The sequence below is a fragment of the Heteronotia binoei genome, chromosome 21 (assembly GCF_032191835.1).
Source record: "Heteronotia binoei isolate CCM8104 ecotype False Entrance Well chromosome 21, APGP_CSIRO_Hbin_v1, whole genome shotgun sequence".
NCBI lineage: Eukaryota > Metazoa > Chordata > Lepidosauria > Squamata > Gekkonidae > Heteronotia > Heteronotia binoei.
Window position 1 is genome coordinate 153,538,778 of NC_083243.1, and position 18,962 is coordinate 153,557,739.

General features: G+C 43.8%; 1 protein-coding gene across 1 annotated transcript; it reads left to right on the plus strand.

Moving 5' to 3' along the window:
* Positions 1-1,579: 1,579 nt before the first annotated feature.
* PSMG1 (proteasome assembly chaperone 1) lies at positions 1,580-11,980 on the plus strand. Its single transcript, XM_060263168.1, has 7 exons — positions 1,580-1,710; positions 2,809-2,918; positions 3,756-3,907; positions 4,385-4,447; positions 5,996-6,194; positions 9,508-9,644; positions 11,700-11,980. Exons 1-7 carry the CDS (start codon positions 1,580-1,582, stop codon positions 11,769-11,771), a joined length of 864 nt encoding a protein of 287 aa, XP_060119151.1. The 3' UTR covers positions 11,772-11,980.
* Positions 11,981-18,962: the final 6,982 nt, after the last annotated feature.

Genomic DNA, 18,962 nt, shown 5'->3' on the forward strand with positions numbered 1-18,962 from the left:
TCTGAGTGTTGTAATAGCTTGCAATTTAGCAGTCTCTTATTCCCATCTATTTCTGAAGTTCCTTTGCAATAAGCAGCTACTTTAAGGTCCCCCATTGAGTGTCCTGGAAGGTTGGTGTGTTCTGTTCTTGCATATGATAGAAATACTCCTTCAGGCATAGATGGCAGAAAGTCTTTCAGATCCCCAGACACAATGGACACAAATCTGACATCAAGAATCACAAGACTGAGAAACCTGTAGGAGAACATTTGAACCTTCCAGAACACTCAATGGGGACCTAAGAGTAGCTATTTTATTGCACAGTTGCTTTGAATGCACAGCAACTGTTTTCTATTTTGCCCTAGCTCAGAGACTCATGCATTTACCAAACAAAGGTATCTGTGATGCCATAATTATGTAAATTTCAGTACAATGTTACCCTTATGAATAAGGCAAAAAAAGAACATCAGGGAAACTTTTTTAAAAGTTCCCCTAAAGGCTTTTCTGTGTTGCCTTCGAGTGTCAAATTTGTGACCATTAGTTTGTCCTATGCACGTGACATGCATGTTCGCAGATCTTAAAGTGACTATTCTAAAAGTGAATTTAAAAAACAGGACACAGTAGGAGACTGCTGAAATAACCACAGGCCAACTCCCACCTTTTCCTGGGTTTGGTCCAGCCCAGAGACATTTATAGGGGGGTTCCCCACTAAATTTCCAGGGAGCTTCTCCCTAAAACCCCCATGGTCCCACCTCCATAGGCAGTAATAATGGAGGCCCCTCTCTGTGATGTCACTGGCTCCTCCCTATGATGTCATTGGATCCCAGTTCTTTTAGGGACCTATCATAGCAATGCCTCTGGCTGAGCCCCAGCCCGCCCCCTCCCGAATTGGAAAGTCTAGGCTCCTGGCAGCAGCAAGTTGGGAGACATTAAATCAGGGTTTTTGTAGAAAAAGCCCAGCAGGAGCTCATTTGCATATTAGGCCACGCACCCTGATATCACCATCGTTTCCCACAGGGCTTTTTTTGTAGAAAAGGCCCAGCGGGAACTCATTTGCACATTAGGCCACACACCCTGATACCAAGCCAGCCGGAACTGTGTTCCTGCGCAAAAAAAGCCGTGCATTAAATCATACCAATAACTGACAACTGGAAATACTTTTTGCACTAGAACACACTGTGTACACACACACACACACACACAAATCCCCTCAAATCTTTACCAGCTTTAGTTGTGCCGTATGCTGACTGCATGCACATTCCACTCATTTTCCAATCTATGCCATGCAGCCCCACCTGGTGCATGCTTTGCCAGAAGTAAACCCTGCTGAACCGAACAGGACTTGCTCCCAAACAAAAGCGCACATAACTGCAGCATGAGCTTTTAAAGTGTGTTTGAGTTTCACGTCCGAAAGGATACCTGCGGGTCTGAGGACAAGAGGAGGCCGAGCTAAGGAGCGCAGCGCCCCATCTGAGCATGCTCGCTGGGACTGCAAGCAATCTTTGCGGTCCTACGCGCAGTAACCCGGAAGAAAACGACCCGGTGTCTGCGTTGACTGAGCAGGCAGCCAGAGCGTCGAGTTTCAGCGGCCGGGAGGGGGATGGCCACCTTCTTTGGGGAGGTGGTGGTGGCCCCATCCCGCGCTGGGGTGGATGAGGACAAGGAAGCGGCAGAGGCGCGAGAGGAAACGCCGGAAGATCGGGAGATTCGCATAGAGCTCGAGAAGAAAAGGCAAGCTGGCGATGGCGCAGACAGACGAAACGTTTGAACTTAATTGGCGACGAGGCTGAACCCGAAAACAGGGTTTGAGTAATGCCGTGGAGGCTGGAATGGTGGTGCCTCTGAGCATGTGTAAAATGCCTTTTCATCTCAATGAAAAACCAACAGGAACTTAAGTTTGGGCAGGGATCTGGGTCATTTGGTGTGGTCCCAAGCAGGACACGAGTGCCTATAAAAGGGGGTTATGTGGGAGGTTGGTCTGGAATGATTCTCAGCAGTCCCTTGTGCCTGTTACTTTCATCTTTTCTTTCTGGGCATGGGAGAAAATAAGATTATTTTAAAGAATGATTTATAGATCTAATGCCCCCCTCCCCATTGCAACACATTTACGAAGCCAAAGAAAGTAAAGGAAACTTATTTCTAACTGGGAAATGTAGGCTGAGCATTAGGGTCCATTCATCCATGTTTATTAGCTACAATAACTTTGGGGAATCTCCATGCTTACAGTCTGCCTTGTGAATACTAGATAGGAGGGTGGCAGTAGGTGTAGATTTAAGCCTCCAAATCCTGCTAGTGAGTCTTCTAGTGACAAATGGGTGGCCCTAATATGAATCAGGATGCTGGAGAAGATGGACATGCAGTTTGATTAATCACAGCAGCTCTCCTATGTTTATTAATGAAGCTGCTGGTTCAGTTGGCATTGGCACTGTGAATGCTGGCTGGCTTTTAACAGATGAAAATAGCACAGCCCATAAGCTGATGTAGTAGCCCCCTGTCTTCATTGAGGTAAATTAGCTTAAATAGCAAGTGTGCTTGATGCTTATCCTAACACTTGCTAGGATGCTGTTTGGGAGCAAGTCCTAACACTTGCTAGGGTGTTGTGGATAACTAGAACAGAAGGGAAGCTCTGTGTCTCTGCTGCTGACCTTCTTGCATAAAGGTGCAAGGTATAGTTTCCCAGGTGGCCTGCTGGAAGTTGCTTTCTGTGGGAATGTGTGGAGAACTTGGTGCTGCTATGAGCTATGTTTTTATTTAGCCTGCTTAAATTACTTGGTCCATTTACTTGCTCAAAGTATTATTGTCGGCTCTTGTTTGTTTTCTTCTGCTCAGGGAAGTCCACATTCTCTGGAACACGGCATTCAGGGCATCTACAGAAAGCTCTTCAGATCATCCGTTTCCTTGCTCAAAATTCATATTGGGTGTAGGGCACAATGCATCAGGTAAGCAGTGCAAACCAAGGAGCTGTTTGTATTTTATTTACCGTATTTGCCGGCGTACAAGACGACTTTTTTGCCCTGAAAAACATGCCTCCAAGTGGGGGGGTCGTCTTATACGCCGGGTACACTTCAGTTGGGATAGACATAGCTGCCCATAGTGGCCTTCCGATGCTCGCCCGGTGCCCATAGTGGCCTCCCGATGCCCACCCACCTCATTCTACATACCGTCCAGTATCGCACGGTATCCAGCGCGGCGGGTCATCAGCATGGTTGCGGTGAGCATCAGCAGTGAGACAGGGGTGCCAGTCTTTTCGGCGTGACCGGCCCGTTCTGCTTGGTGGGAAGCAGCGGCGCTCCGGCCCGCCCCTTGTCTACACAGAGCTCACACATGCACACTTGTGCACTAGTGCTGGTCACAGGGAGATGCAGGTGCGGGCCGGAGGCGCTGCGGCCGTATAATGACAGGTACTGTAATGGCACTAATACTAATAACTCTATATTTTGAGTGGAAATGTTGGGGGGTCGTCTTATACGCCGGCAAATACGGTAAATGTTAAACCACATTGAGAGTCTTCTGCCAACTTCAGTGTGTTGCAGGAAGCGTAAATAATTTTTGGCTAATACTAACATAATGGAAGGGAAGGATGCATAGTATAGCTTAGTATGATGTCAGCAGCTAAGCAGGGTCAGTACTTGAATGGGAGACTGCCAAGGAAGTCTGCAGAGGAAGGCAATGACACTTGCCTTGAAAGCTTCTGCTGGGGTTGCAACTTGACAGCACTTATTTATGTAAAAATAGTGTTCCAGTGGTACATAAAGCAAATCTGCCTTTGTTCACAGCATTCTTGTCTTCATTTGTTTTGAATTCTGGAGACTGGGAAGTAGTTGGGTCTGTCAAGTTGTGGAATGAATGGTGCAGAACGTCAAACACAACCAATGTCCTGCCAACCGATTCTTTCTGTTTGTTCTATCAGTCGATTTCAGATCCTACAGTAAGTTGTATCTATTGTATATGTATATACTTACCACCCAAGTTCTCCATAGGAAGTTGCCTTATAATTCCGGATACAATCTATGCATAGCACGAGCTCTGCTGAGGAGCTATCACCTCTCCTTATTCATACCAGCTACCAGTGATAAAGAGACTTACCAAAATAGATGATTTGTGAATGCTTGTATAGTGAGACTAGTCACAATCAGTGTTCCTTCTAAGCTGTGGATTCTTGTGAGCAAAAATTCTACTTCATGAGCTACTGGCATTAAAGTTGTGAGCTACTGCATAAATGAGTTTGCTCTAGGGCCATTTTTCCTGATCTGAGACAAAAATGTGTGAGCTGAAGGCTAAACAGTTGTGAGCTAGCTCACACTAACTCGGCTTAGAGGGAACACTGATCACAGTTCTTTGATTTAGAGCTTCACACCTCTTTAACATGTAGTACTTAATGACTATTTCTGTTCTCCCGAAATAGGTTTTGTTGTGCCAGTGTACTTGTTTTGTGGCTGAGGACCAACAGTTCCAGTGGCTTGAAAAGGTAAGTGGGGGGGGGGGGAAATCAATTTTCTAGGAGTATGCACACAAAAAGTTTGGTTGATTTCTGGATGGATTCACCAATTCCTTTTTCTTTAACTTCCTTCTGTAGCACAGTGTCCATCATTGTTGATGTTGCTTATTTAATATTAAAAGTGGGTGACCCACAAGAAGCTTTCAGGGAGGGGGCATTCCCCTACCTTTGCTTTCCCCACCCTGGGAGCCTAACCTCCTGCCACTGTGGAGAAACAGGCAGCAGCAGGGAAAGCCAGAGGAGTTCCACTTCCTCACCTCAGTCGCCAGATGAGAAGACATGGTGCTGCCCAGCTGGGGTGAGAGGCCTCCTTCCCTCACTGACTGAGGCAAAGGCCAGCAGGTGTGAGTGGGTGGAAGGGGTGTAGCCAGCAGTGGTTCCCAGGGCATCCTGCCAGCTGTGGCAGGGACTGGTGGCAGCAGCTCCCAGGGTGTCCTGTAGGCCAGGGCAGGGACCCAGCAGTGGCTCCCAGGGCATCCAGCAGGCCGCAGCAGGGACCCAGCATTGGTTTTGAGGGAATCCTAGTTGCCATGGGAGACACCCGGTGGTGGTTCCCAGGGCATTCTGCAAGCCACAGCAGGGACCTGGCAATGGCAGCTCCCAGGGTGTCCTGCTGGCCGCAGGGAGGCTGGCTACTGAGAGGAGGTACATCCATTGTGCATGCGCAGACAGCAGTTTTTACTTTGGGAGAAAATTTAAACACCCCCCCCAATTAATTTTGTTAAGGTTTCCAATTTTTCTGCAAACCTGGGGAGTGCCTCAAGTTTGCAGAAATATCTGTTGTACCCACCATGTGCCCCCGATTGGTGGATTTAGATATCTGCACAGAGGGGCCATGTTGGGAATTAGATATATAGATTATTGTTCATAGCCTGTATATTTATATAGCACTTTCAGTGTTCAGATTTTTTCACATGTATTATCTTGTAATCCTTACAACAACTCTGAAAAGGTAGGCCAGACCGATTGACTTTATTGCAAATGAGGGTGCCAAAGTAGAGAGAGAGTAACTTGCCTAAGGCCACCTACTAAACTTATACTTATGGCAGGCTTGGTTAAAACTGGCATCTCTCAGTTCACAGCTCATTTGCTTACCAACTCCACTGTGATGGTGGTGGAAAGTGCTGGTTTTCAAGGCAAGGGACAGCCAGAGGTGATTTGCCATTGCCTGCCTCTTGGTGGTCTCCCTTCCAAAAACTAACTAGGACTGACCCTCCTTAGCTTCATGATCTGACATGTTTGGGCTAGCCTGGAACATCCAGGTCAGGACCCTGCACCATGCCAATTCTGAATATTTAAAAAATCACTACAGTAATATTGTGAACTGCACCATACTGATTCACAATGTTATTGTATCAGATTTTTTACCTGTTGTAATTTATTTTCTCAATCCAATTGATTATGTTACTTGCATATATCTTTATCTCACCAGATTGGAAGCTCTCATGAGACAGCCACTAGCCTCATCACAGTTACTTTCTGTCTCCCTTATGCTGAAATTTGGAATTTCCATTCTAGGTTTTTGGAAGCATGCAGAAGACAGATTTGCAAGTAGCTGTTTTTTCAACATATTCCATTACAGATTATAAAACACCTGAATCAACCTTAATGCTTTCTTCTCCTTTTTTGAAAGCATTAAAGACAAAACAGTTCAAAGAGAAAGTCGGTTGCTCACTTCTAGAGCAACCAAATATTGTGCGGGACCTTCCTGCAGCAGGTATGTAATAACTTCTATTTTTCCCTTTATTTTTTAATCTGGCACAAAAAAAGACAGGAGTGCATTTTATCAGTTCCATCTAATACAGCAATGGTGTATATGAAGATATTACCCTTCCCCTCGATCCTGGGGAGGGCCCCCAATAACAAACCAGGTGCTACCTACTGCCATGAATGGTTCTGAGAGTATGTCCTGCCAGAGTGATGTAGCATTCTGCAGGTCCGTTGCTGTTCAGAGGCCCTATCTAGTTGCCATGCCCTCTGTTAAATTCCTGTAAGCAGTCATGGCAGCCATCTATCACAACTTGAGCTATTGTGCTCTGGGGATGATGAGCTTACCCACTGCCCCTCCTTGTTACCACACTTTAGAGTAGAGGTGTCCAACCTACAGCTCATGGGCCAGAACTGGCCCACCCAGGGCTTTAATCCAGCCCACAAGTGGGGCTCTCTTCTCTCCCCTTCTCTACCCCCTCCCCTGCCTGTATTCACTCTTTGGAGCTGGAGCTGCCTCTGAGTTCAGGGAGCACAGGGAAGGGCTATCTTTGAGTGCAGGGAGCAGAGGGTAGGGCTGCCAAACTTCCCAGCTCCGTTGACCTTTAAGTGCCTTCCTCTCTGCCTCCCGGTCTTTGCTCCCAGCCTCATCCGCAGGGCATCCTTCTGCTATGATTCATGTGCTGCTTCTTGTTGTTTTATTTTAAAAATCCCATTGCTAAATCCCACTGTTCCCCCACCTTTCCATTTTATGAAGGCATCTTTTAATGGCAGAGAAGGGAGAAGGTCTGGGACCAGCCACAGTTAAAATATAGACCTACAAACTCAAGGAACTCCAGTTTTGCAGAGAAACATTAGTTTTAACACACACCCCTTTTAATGTGGGGCTCCAAGGAATATTTCCACTACCTGGCATTACATTTGATGACATACATGGCCTGGCCAAGTTCCATTTATGTCAGATCTGTACTCATAAGACTCAACAGGTATGGTGTTTTCCCAGAGATTAGACTTAGAGCATTCGAAATATAATAAAATTTAATAAATATTACTAAAAAGAATATACATGGTTTATTCAAGCATTTCAGGCTGAGACAGAGAACAAAGAAAAGGTGAAAACACAATCCTTTGTCCCTACACTTGGAACTTATCCTAAATGTTGTTTACTTAAGACAGGCTAGCTGTACTTGAAGCTGCGGTGGTTTAAAGTTCAGTGTCCTTAGAAGTCCTGGTTGGGACTTCTTTCGATTGTCCTTTTCTGCATGGATCCCATAGGTGTAAGCTTATTCCATCACCATGGCTTGTGCTCCCAAGAAAATCCCATAGCACTCTAGTCTTGCTCCACCTACACTGGCTTCCGGATTGCTTCTAGGTGCAATTCAGGTTGGAATAAATAATAATATGTAGTAGTATTATTGCCCAATCCATGCTCTGGACAATATACAATAGTGATTAAAACATCAAACATAGGATAAAACAAATAATATTTGTACCACACATCTAAAAGAATCAGATGACAAAATTCCCAATTTCAGACTTCTGACCACTTCGTAGGGAGGGGAGCGGCAGAGCAAGTAAAAAGAGCCAAGATTGAAACCGTCACTATCCTCAACCAAAGGCCTGGCAGAACATCTCTGCCTTAAAGGCCCTGTGGAATTGCATAAGATTCCACAGGGACCTGATATTCCAGAGAGTTCCACCATGCTGGGGCCAGGACTGAAAAGACCCTGACCCTGGTTGAGGACAGCAGATGTCTTTGGGGCCAGGGACCACCAGCAAATTATTATCCAAAGACCACAATGCTCTTCTGGGGACATACCAAAGGAGACAGTCCTGTAGATATTGACTTTTAAAGCCCTGTTATGACTTGGAACCATCTTATTTTATGGGCTACCTTCTCCCATATGATCCTGCCCATATATTCGGGTTATCTTTGGAGGCCCTGCTTTGATTATTCCTGACCTCTGAAGCTAGAAGTATGGCAAGCTGAGAAAGAGCCTTCTTGGTTGTGGCACCAGAACATTGACACTCCCTCCCAAGGGAAATTCTTTTCCTGGCCCCTATTAGTGATTTTTGCCAGCAGGTGAAAACTTTTTTGTCTGGCATACACCCAATAGTGTTTTTGGGCTAGTGTTACTAGTGTTGTTTGTATTTTAAACTGAATTTTATATTTTAACTGTATTTTAATTGTTTTGATGTTTTTATATTGTTGCCTTGTGGATCCTGATAAGATGCAAAGGCAGCATAAGACTGTTCTAAATAAAATATAAACCAGAGCAAGATACAAGTGAGCTCAGTCGTATCCTGAGTTTAAATAGCCTGTCTTTCTCCCTCTCTTCTTTGGGATGAACTTACCCTCCCTTCCTTTCCCAAAGGAATAGTTTACAATCTAGCAATTTGGCCTTTTCCCTTCTCTGCCCCTTCTGGGTGTGACATGTTAGCAGGGGGTGGGGTTTGAAACCATTACAGCTGGAGTCATGTGCATAACTGAGACCTTGAACATTCTGTGCTTGGAGACTGATGGCTCCTTCCTTCAACCCCATCCTTTCTGCCAGCTGTGAGTTCGCAACTCAGTACTGCCACAATAACTGCAATATTGAGTTGAATTATTGGGGGGGGGGTGGCATTTCTCCACATTATCTGTGCATACAATCCCAGCACCTTCCAACAATCATCCCTGCCTTTTGGATTACTACAGTGCAATCTGTGGGTGGCTGCCCTTGAAGATGGTCCAGAAGCCCAAGCTAGTACTGAATGTTGGAGATAAGAATGTATTTGACCAGTTCAAAATTAGCTAACAGTTTGCTTTCAGACCCAGTTCAAGGTGTGGTTTTTGACTGTTAAGAGGACTCCTTGACCTGGCACCAACTTAAATTCAGAGTCTCCCCTTGCCTCCAGCCCCTAGTGATTTGACAAGATTCTGCTCTGTGCCTCTTTTTTGTGGGAAGTAACATTTACACCCAGAGGACCTTCTGTAGTCATGTGGTGATGGAATAGTGCCCTTGAACACAACCAGTTCTGTACTCTCCTGGATTTTAGAAAGCAGCACGAGACCTTATTTTTTGGTTAGTGATGATATTGTATGATTGAAATGTGATAGATGTGGTGATTAATATTTTAGTGCTGTTGATGTTTCAAATATTAAGTTTGTAATTAAGAAGGGGCCTCTAGACCCAGCTGGTAGGCCTCTTAATCCAGGGCACATGGAAAGGCTAAATAAAAATCTTTTAAGTAACTAATTCTGATCAACTGTACAAATATCTTTAAGGTTCCTTTAAGATTAAGGTTCCTTATCATTGTCTCCTTTCTTTGATTGTGCTTAGTTCTCAGCTACTGTCAAGTGTGGCAAATCCCTGCTGTGCTTTATCAGTGTTATACTGATGTCATCAAACTGGACATAATTACAATTGAAGCTTTCAAGCCTGTCCTGTCTTCCAAAATCCTGCTTAGCTTGGTTAAGGTAAGACTTAATTATTTGGACTATACCTAGTCTTATTTCAGACAACCAATAGTTCACCATAGCCATTGTTGTGAGGAAAATTTGCTTTATATTAATGGAAAGTCTTTCTTTGCAATTACAATACCTAATGGTTAGTTTCCAGGAGGAAAAAATTTTGTGGCTCTCCTGGAAGACACCTGAAGTCCGTTCTAGCAAGACCATACTTCTTGTATCTCTTTAAATGATACTCAATTCACCCTCACACTGAGAAGAGAAGATAGTATAGGGAAAACTGAACTCAGGGCTTGGCAGATCTTGTAGCCATCCATGATTCTGAGCAGCTACCTGATCTTGCTGGTACTAGGCCTGAGTCAAGGCCAGTAAAACAGTCATCAGGATTAACTTGTGTAAAATCCAGCCATTGACTTAAATTGGATGCTTCCGGTCATAATTTAATGCATTAAATGCCTTCTTTGAAAAATTTACTGTGGGCCTTTGTTACATATTCTTACATCTTGAGAGGCTTGAACCGTATTTAAATTACCAACTTAATCCCTAGCCCATCTTGGAGAACTGGCTTCCAGAGTTCCATAGTGGTTGGGGGCAGTAACTGTTTAATCCAGGGGTAGCCAAACATGTGGCTCTTTCACATATACTATGTGGCTCTCAAAGTTGGCCAGCTTGGAGAATGCATTTAAAGTTAAAATTGCTTTCTTTCCACCTTCACCTCCCTCCCCCTCGCCCATCTATTTTCCTTCCTTCCTTCCTGTCTTGTAGCTCTCAAACATCTGACATTCCTGTCTTGTAGCTCTTAAACATCTGACATTTATTCTATGTGGCTCTTATGTTAAGTAAGTTTGGCCACCCCTGGTTTAATCAGTTGAAGTGTATGGTGTGGGAACCTATTAACTATTTTAGGAGTATGCAACATCTCCTTTGCTGTCACCTTCCTGAAGTCACCAAATAATCAGTGTTATTGTCCTGATAGTGCAAGCAAGAAATATGGTATCTTGTGAAAGCTGTTGCTGGCTCTGTAAAAGACCTGTAAACATCTAGTCTGCGATCATATGCTCATGTACCTGTAGGCAGCACATTTATGTGATGCTTTTGTGGTGTCCTTTTTGTCAACAGGAGTGAGGAATGTTCCATTACAACCCAGCCTCAGTTAATAAAGAATGTTTTTTGTTTACTAAAGCCTTAAGCTTTGAATCTTATTCTGAAACTTTGAGTACTGGAGAAGCTCCTGCTTAAGTTGAAACTTGATATAAGCTGCAATTCCTGGAAGTAAATCCCACTGAATAAAATAGATCTTACTTCTGAGTAGGCTCACTTAGTCTTGCTCTCTAAGATGCCTTGTTGGAGATCTGGAGTACAAAACCAGTGATGGAGGCTCAGTTCCTCTCTGTACCACTGGGAAATTCACTGGGTGACCTTGAGCCTGTCTCCTTCTGTCAGCTTAACCTATCCCACAAGGATGTTGTGAGGATGGGAGACTCATGCATGCTGCCCTGAGCTCTTTGGAGGAAGGGGGAGTTCAGTATGGTTAATTGTTCCTAAGCTGTACTTCCTCTAAAGTATATTTTGGAGGTTGAATTTATGATTTACTCCAGAAAACAAGTGCCACTATAGTTGAGTATATTTCAGCTCCATAAAGTGGGCAGGTATGGCAGTAGGTGCATAATCAGGAATAAAAGGGGACTGCACTTTTACCCCAGTTGAGCCACTCCTTGTGCATGCAGGAGCTTCTCCCTTCTGTTCTGCAGTTAGGAATGTTGCACATGTGCTTCTCCAGGCACATGTGAAATTTTTGTGTCAGTGAAGGAAAAGTCATTTTGTACAGAAGCTCCCTGTTTCTTTTTGAGAGTATTGGCTTCAAGCCATGGCACTGATAAGCACATTTAAATCCCATTATTTACCATAAATGGAATAAAATCCCATTTCATTTTGTGTTTATTGGTTCATTGTTTTTCACTGTGGCTCATTCTTTTTCACCAGTTATATTACTGTTTCTTGGCCATTACTAAGGTATTGTCTTGTTCTTTTTACAAAGTCTTTTTCTTCTGCGTTTTTATCCAGAACACTTCAAGAAGCAGAGAAACCCTGGCAAAACTGATGACAGTGACTGAAATCAACAACATCTACACTTAGAAAATGAAAGATTTTCTTTGCTCAGTGCGTTTTGAAGTTGGATTCCATTTCAGTCTTATAAACTGAAGCAACTTTGGTTGCAAGCATTTGGTACTGGTGGTTGTTCCATTAGAAGCAGAATTTATGATTTTTTGTAGCATCCACTGACTATTTGGGAAGGGGTTCTACTGATTAATGCAAATTAAATAAATAATTTTTCACAAGCTGCACATATTTTTCTTTACATATTTCCTTTTTCATATTGAGAAATGTACAGTGTTCTTCTCTAATAACGTAATATAATAATCCCTAAATGATATTTTGGTGATGGTGAAGCCTGTGGAACTGAGAAGCTGCGCTGGCATCCTTTTAGAAGCAGGGCAGGTGGAAAAGTCTCTGGATTCCATTGGCAGAAATGCCCACATATTTAGAAAGAAGAGTAGAAAATTTAGAAAAGAGTAGAAACTAGTTCCTCTAGAGATGTTACAACAGGGAATAGAGGCTGAGACCTTCTGCTGTTGTTGCCTCTTAGCACTGATATTCAGAAGTTTACTGCCTCTGAACTTGGAGGTTCCCTTTAGTCACCATGGCTAGTAGTCATAATAGACCTATACTTCATGAATTGTCTAATCCTCTTTTAAAGCTGGCTGTTCATGTGGCCACGACTACATCCTCTGGCAGCAAATTCCACATTTTAATCATTCTCTGGGTAAGAGAAGTATTTCCTTTTGTCCATCCTGAGCCTGCTGCCCATCCGCTTCATTGGATGCCCTCAAGCTCTAATATTTTGGAAGAGGAATAAAAATTTTCCTTTGTCAATTCTCTGCACCCTGTGCATAATTTCATAAACATCTATCATGTCCTTCCATGGTCATCTCTTTTCTAAACTGAAAAGTCACAGACTCTTCAGTCTTTCCTCACAGGGAAGGTGCTCCAGCCCCCTAATCTTGGTTGCTCTTTTCTGTACCTTTTCCAGCTCTACAATGTCCGTTTTGAGATATGGTGACCATAACTGTATGCAGTATTCCAAATGAGGCAGCACCATAGATCTATACAGGTATATTATAATATTGGCTCTTTTAAGTAAACTGAAACAAAACTCTGAAGAGACAGAGTTAATGTTGGCTGGGAAAGTGAAGATCTTGAAGGACATTGTGCTCTTCATTTTTATGGAGTCAAGTGACCCTTGCTTACACAGTTAAGAGTCTTGGGGTTATACTGAACCCAATGTTATTGCTGGAGAAGCAAGTTAATGTAGTTGCAAAAAAGTCTCCCAACTCAGCCTACCCTGTAAGATGACCCCTTGCCTTGATACAGCTGATCTGGCCACCTGGATCTATGCTGTGGTGAGATTCAGACTGGACTACTGTAAAGCACTGTATATTGGTCTTCCCTCAAAATCAGTTCAGGAACTCCAGTTAATGCAAAATGCCATGGCACTGCTGTTATCAGGAGCTAGATGGAACATGCATATTACTCCCACTCTATAGTCTTTCCACTGTCTGCCCAACAGTTATTGGGCTTTAGTGGGCTCAATTTAACATAGTGGCTATTACATACAAAGCCCTTCATGGCCTTGGGCCTTCATCTCTGCAAGACTGCCTCTCTCCCAATGCATTACCACAACAGTTTCACTATTCAGAGCAACGTCTTCTGCAGGTGCCAGTCTACAAATGGGCAAAATCAACAACTGCCATACACATTTCTTCTCTATCCTCCCCACCCCTAGGCCAGCCTGAGGAGGTCAGGAAAGATTCCACTTTCCTTGCTTTCCAGAAACTGCAAAACTGAATTATTCAAGAGATATTTTTAGGCAGGCAATAGAATTGCACTGTACTAAATGATTCACAAAGTTGCTTAGATAGGGGCTGTAGTCTATACTACTGTGTTTAGCTTAGTGAAACTATGATTCTACTTTGTAATTTTTGGATAATTTAATGTCCTGTTAAGACTTATGCTTTGCTTCAGTTCATTTTTAGATTTCTGACTGGTTCTACAACCCTAATTTTATTATTTACTGAATACCCCACCCTGTCAATTGCATTGACTCACTGTGTGTAATTTACCTTGAGTCCAAGTGAGAAAGGTAGACTATAAATAACTTAAATAAAATTTTCAGTCCCTTTCCTAGTAATCCCCAACACAGAATCTGCCCTTTTCACAACTTCAGCATACTGGGTTGAGAGAAAGAAACCCATCCCTCGATTGGCTGAGGGAGGGAGAAGGGAAACAGCCAGAGAAAGGCTTCCCTTGATTGGCTGAGGACTCTTCCCTAATCTCCTCTGGAAAGGGGGGAAAACTGCGCCCTGTGGCAACAGATACAGAGAGAGAGAGATGGAGGGGAAAGTGAGATACGGAGAGATACGAAGGGAAAGTGAGACACAGAGAGATTGAAATCCTGTGCTTAAGACCAACAACGTTATCAGAGACAGACTGTTGGTATGAAATGTATCACTAAAGGCCTGTGAGGAAGAACTCATTGGAGCCAGTCCTGACTATGGCTACCAGTTCCAGGTTGGTGGGAAATTCCTGGAGATTCTGTGGTGGAGTTTGAGAAGGGCATAGGAGTTAGGGCTTTAGAGCAGGGTCTGCCAGACACAGTTTCTTGTTGTGGAAGCTGACTAGTTGATTTTGGACCAGTCACAGACTTCCAGCCTAACCTGCCTTACAGGCAACCCTGGTGCTAGGGGTTCTGGTGCCCCAAGCAGAACCCTGCCCCCACCAGTACTCAACTCACGCGTGAAAGTGACATCATTGGCATGTGCACTTTTCTTTCTTGAAGAAAGAATGCGCGGCTCAACCCGCTCCTTGTCGCTGCCTCCTTTCTTTCTTCGAGAACACACGGCTTGGCCTGCCCCTTGCCTGGTCCTCTTCCGCTTCAGAGGGAACTGAGAAGAGGCCGCCCCCTTCTTTCTTTGCAAGAAAGGAGGCAGCCTCTTCCCATCTCCCTTTGAAGCGGGAGAGGGCTGAGCACAAGGTGGGTCGAGCATTTGCACAAAGTGCACATCCCAATGACTTCACTTCTGTACACGAGTTGGAAAGAACGTGTGGCTCGGCCCACCCCTTGTCCAGCCCTCTCCCGCTTTAGAGGGAGCTGGGCAGGCACTGCATTGTCCTTTGCTCGGAGCAAAGAAAGGACGACTCAGAGTATAAGGGTCAGCATGAGTGGGGATGGAGAGAGGGCGGCCGCCCCTGTGAAGGAGTGCTGCCTACCTCGCCTACTCCCATGCTCTGGCCCTTCTCAAAGGGTTGTTGTTCATATCAAAGGGGGGAGAGGGGAATGATGTAAGCTGCTTTGGTTCCCCACACACACTGTGGAGAACAACTGTCCTTTTCTTATGTAGAGGCTGCAGGGAAGGAGATGGAAACCTGAAGTCAGAGGGGCAGATAAAGGAAAGGAGATAGGGTTGCCAACTCAGCTTAGGAAATTCCTGGAGATTTAAGGGGTGGGGCAAGGAGAGGGTGGGGTTTGAGGAGATGTGGGACCTCAGACAGGCACAAATCCATTTCCTCCTGGAGAACCACTGTTGCCAATCTCCAGATGAGGGCTGGAGATCACTCAGAATTACAGCTGTTCTCCAGATGACAGCGATCAGCTCCCCTTGAGGTGAGGCAGGGGAGTGAATGCCTTCACTTGAGTGGGTGGGAAGACAGCAAGGGTGGGGGGGCACTCACCCAGAGCCTCTTTCTAGAGCCCATTGTATTTTTCTCCACAATGGGCCTTATTCCTAGTCCTGAATAGGAGGAGCTCCACAAACTGGGTGACAATGTGGTAAATAAAGTTCAGTATTGGTAAGGTGATGCACACTGGGACAAAAAAATCCAAGCTTCAAGTATAGCCTAATGGGCTCTGAACTTGCTGAGATGAAAGAGAAAAAGATCATAGGGGTATAGTAGGTAGCTCAGTGAAAGAGTCAACCCAGTGTGCTGCAGAAGTGAAAAGGCAAACTTTATGTTAGGGATGATAATGATCTCCAGTCTTCTGGTATAGCAGCTGAAGTTAGTTATAAGTTATGTATATTATTTAAAAAGGTCAACAGTCTCACATTTGTGGTCCTTAAGACAATGGGAGGGGGGTCAAATATTGAATCCTTATTACATTTTGTGTCTCATTTAATTTTGCTGTATCTTACAAGGCAATTAAGTAGTCAATAGACACTTAGTTGGCATGACTGCCAACAGTGGGAAGTTCCATATTTTTAGTGAGTGGTTCACAGAAGTTCTCACTAGCTTTGCCCAAATATATCCCTCTTGCATAGATGTATAGTCGGAAGTGGTTCACAAAAGTACTGGCATTGAGCACACCAGTGGTCCATTTAATTCAGTACCCTGTTTTATACAGTGGTCAGTCAAATGCCTTGGAAAGCCCAAAAACAAAGATTCCTGTTGTTGTTCTCCATCAACTGGAATTCAAGGGTATACCTCTGAACATGGACGTCGCTTCAGCCATTCAATAAACATCTCTTCCACAACTTTGTTTCATCTCTTTCTAAAGCCATCTGAGTTAATAGCCATCACTCGATTCTATGGCATTCAATACATCTATTCTGCATGGTGTTAAAAAGTACTTCCTTCTGTCTGTCCCCTGTGAGCTCCTGAGCTCTCTCGACTGTTGTTAGATGTATCACAAACTGATTTATAGGTGGGTGTAATTTTGGTCTGAAATCTGGATTTTCAAACAGGACTGGAACCATGTTTGTGGTAGTGGCACTACAAAACTTTGGGAACAGATGGGAGTTATATGATTTCTGTAGCAGCTTTCTGTACAAGTTATTTTATAATAAGATTTTTAAAAAATTGAGACAATGAAAAAATGAGCTCTGCAGCATCAAGTGGTGCTCCTATGAAAGAGACCTACTTGCTTGGGTGCTGGGTTGGCATTTAGGCTCTGTTCCCTCCTCAGCCAAGAAGATAATTGAATGGCCTTACGTTTTTAGTTTCAGCTTTTCACTTTATAAATATGAAATATAAATTCATACTGGGTAGATCCAGGTGGTCAGTCGTGTTGGTCTCAAGTAATAGAACAAAGTTGGAGTCCAGTAGCACCTTTAAGACTGTATTTAGCAGATTAAAATATTAGCAAGTTGGGGTCTGGTAATTGTTGGTTTGGGTTGAATGGGTGGAAAAAAACAGCAATAAACATCAGAATTGGAGAATAATGTCAATGCCATTAGGTTTCTTGATTGTGAAGAGTAATAAATTAGAATCTGTTGTAATGTTCCATTGGTCTCCTCTAAAGCATGGGTTAAAATAACATTTTCCAGTAGAATGAAACTGGAGTCTACATTCCTGGGACCTAGAGATCTAATGGAATAACTGTGTATGTAATTATCACTCATTTATTCATGGGGGGTAGGGAAAGACCTTAGCGGGGTAGAATACTCACTCAGGCCTACAGAATGCCTTGGACCTAAAATTAAAGTTAAAATCAACGATTTTATTAGTAAATTAATAAATACCCCACTCCCCTATCAACCTCAATCTTAAAACACATTGAGAGCAAACAGAGAACAAATTAAAAGCAAAACAAAAATAAATAAAACAAAACAGAATAGAACAGGGGTAGAATGAGGAAGAAAAGTAACAGTTGTGGCTATACCTGTCACTGTAATGTTGCAAATTGCATTAAATTACCTCCTGCTTGCTCAGGCCTTCTAATTGATTCAATGGCTTTTCCTTGCAATTAAGTTCTCTCCCCCCTCCCCCAATGCAGGGCCAGATCTAGGGGGGGCGGCAGGGGGTGCTTGCCCCGGGTGCTGACAGAGGGGGGGCGCCATATTGGGTATGGAGTCCATTCTATTCTATGGGACTATAAGATAAAATGGCCCAAAAGGGGGTCTTATTTTTTAATTTTGCTTCCCCCCCTCAAAAAACATGTAGATCCGGTCCTGCCCAGCTATTCTTATCTTTCTTTCCTTGAGAACTGAGATAAAGGATCAAAGTATATCTCATTATCATTTCATATATTTAACCCATTTTCACTATATTTTATTCTTTTTTTCTAATGGCAAACTGGAATGATGTTTATAATATGTTACATGTTAAAAAGTAAATTAGATGGACAAGAACATCACTAGGAAATATATTTCCTTTTGTTTTGCCTGGACGTAGCAAGAGGAATTAACAGGCAACTTTTATTACCTTTTGTTGGTTTGTCACTCAAATGCTATCCAGACCAAATGGTCTTCCAATTTATTATACTATTTTGCCATTTGATCCTAACTTTGTATCAGTTTACACTCTTAACCCACCACCTATATGTATTTCAGCTCACTGTACTCCATCCCCTTGTCCCATGAAGTATGCATGCACATGAAAGCTTACATTCTGAATAAAACTTTGTTGGTCATAAAGGTGCTACTTGTCTCCTATTTTGTTCTCTCACATGCTCTCTCTCTCTTTCTCCCTCCCTTCCCAAAGGTGGAGGAGGGAGGAGTCCTCACCCAATGGAGAAGAGGCTTAGCTTTGTATCTCTTCTGCCCACCACAATTCAATGAGCTGGGTGAAAGCAAGATGCGACTGGAGCAACCCCAGGAAAGGAAGCAGACAGGAGAGAATTTAATAATCAGGCACTCAGGAGTAAAAATTCGCATGCCCAGTTTGGAAACGGGATTGGGGATTAAGTGGTGGGGCCAGAACTCTTCCAATCGAATTACAGTGGTGGGGCCGAGACCCTGGGGGCCCCCCACTGTAGCGAAGGGCCTGACCCCCACAGGCCTTGTACGTGTCCTGTGAGCAATTGACTGCCCTCTGTTTCCTTCTCCCTCTCTCTTCTGAATCTCTTGCCAGGCTCTCTCAGTCACACAGGAAATACAGAGCAAAACTTCTCTTCCTTCCATTGGCTGAGGCTGCTCCATACAGGAGGGGGGAGGGAAAGCATTAGAGCCTGCTTTGACAGGCTCTCTCAATCACACAGCAGTTATTGAGCCAAGCCCCTCCACTGGCTGAGGCTCCTCCCCTTCCTCATCGCCTGGGGAGGGAAGGAAAGATTCTGATGCAGTAATTCAGAGCAAGAGGTGTCAGTTATCAGAGACTGCTAAATAAACAAAATATTGAAAGAGTGCTAATCTTTTCAGCATGTTTTTAAGTTTTAAAAAATTGTTAATTGTGCTTGTCTGTGTCCTTTATACATTCCACTACTTGGCTTTACATTTTATGACACACACGGCTTGGCCTAATGACAGATCCGGCCCTCTTAACAAATGAGTTTGA

Bases quoted from the DNA above. Each gene is read 5' to 3' on its own strand.
- PSMG1 (XM_060263168.1), top strand. From the start codon at position 1,580: ATGGCCACCTTCTTTGGGGAGGTGGTGGTGGCCCCATCCCGCGCTGGG. The intron at 1,711-2,808 runs GCAAGCTGGCGA...TCTTCTGCTCAG, and splicing joins ATAGAGCTCGAGAAGAAAAG to GGAAGTCCACATTCTCTGGA. The intron at 2,919-3,755 runs GTAAGCAGTGCA...CTTTGTTCACAG, and splicing joins TGTAGGGCACAATGCATCAG to CATTCTTGTCTTCATTTGTT.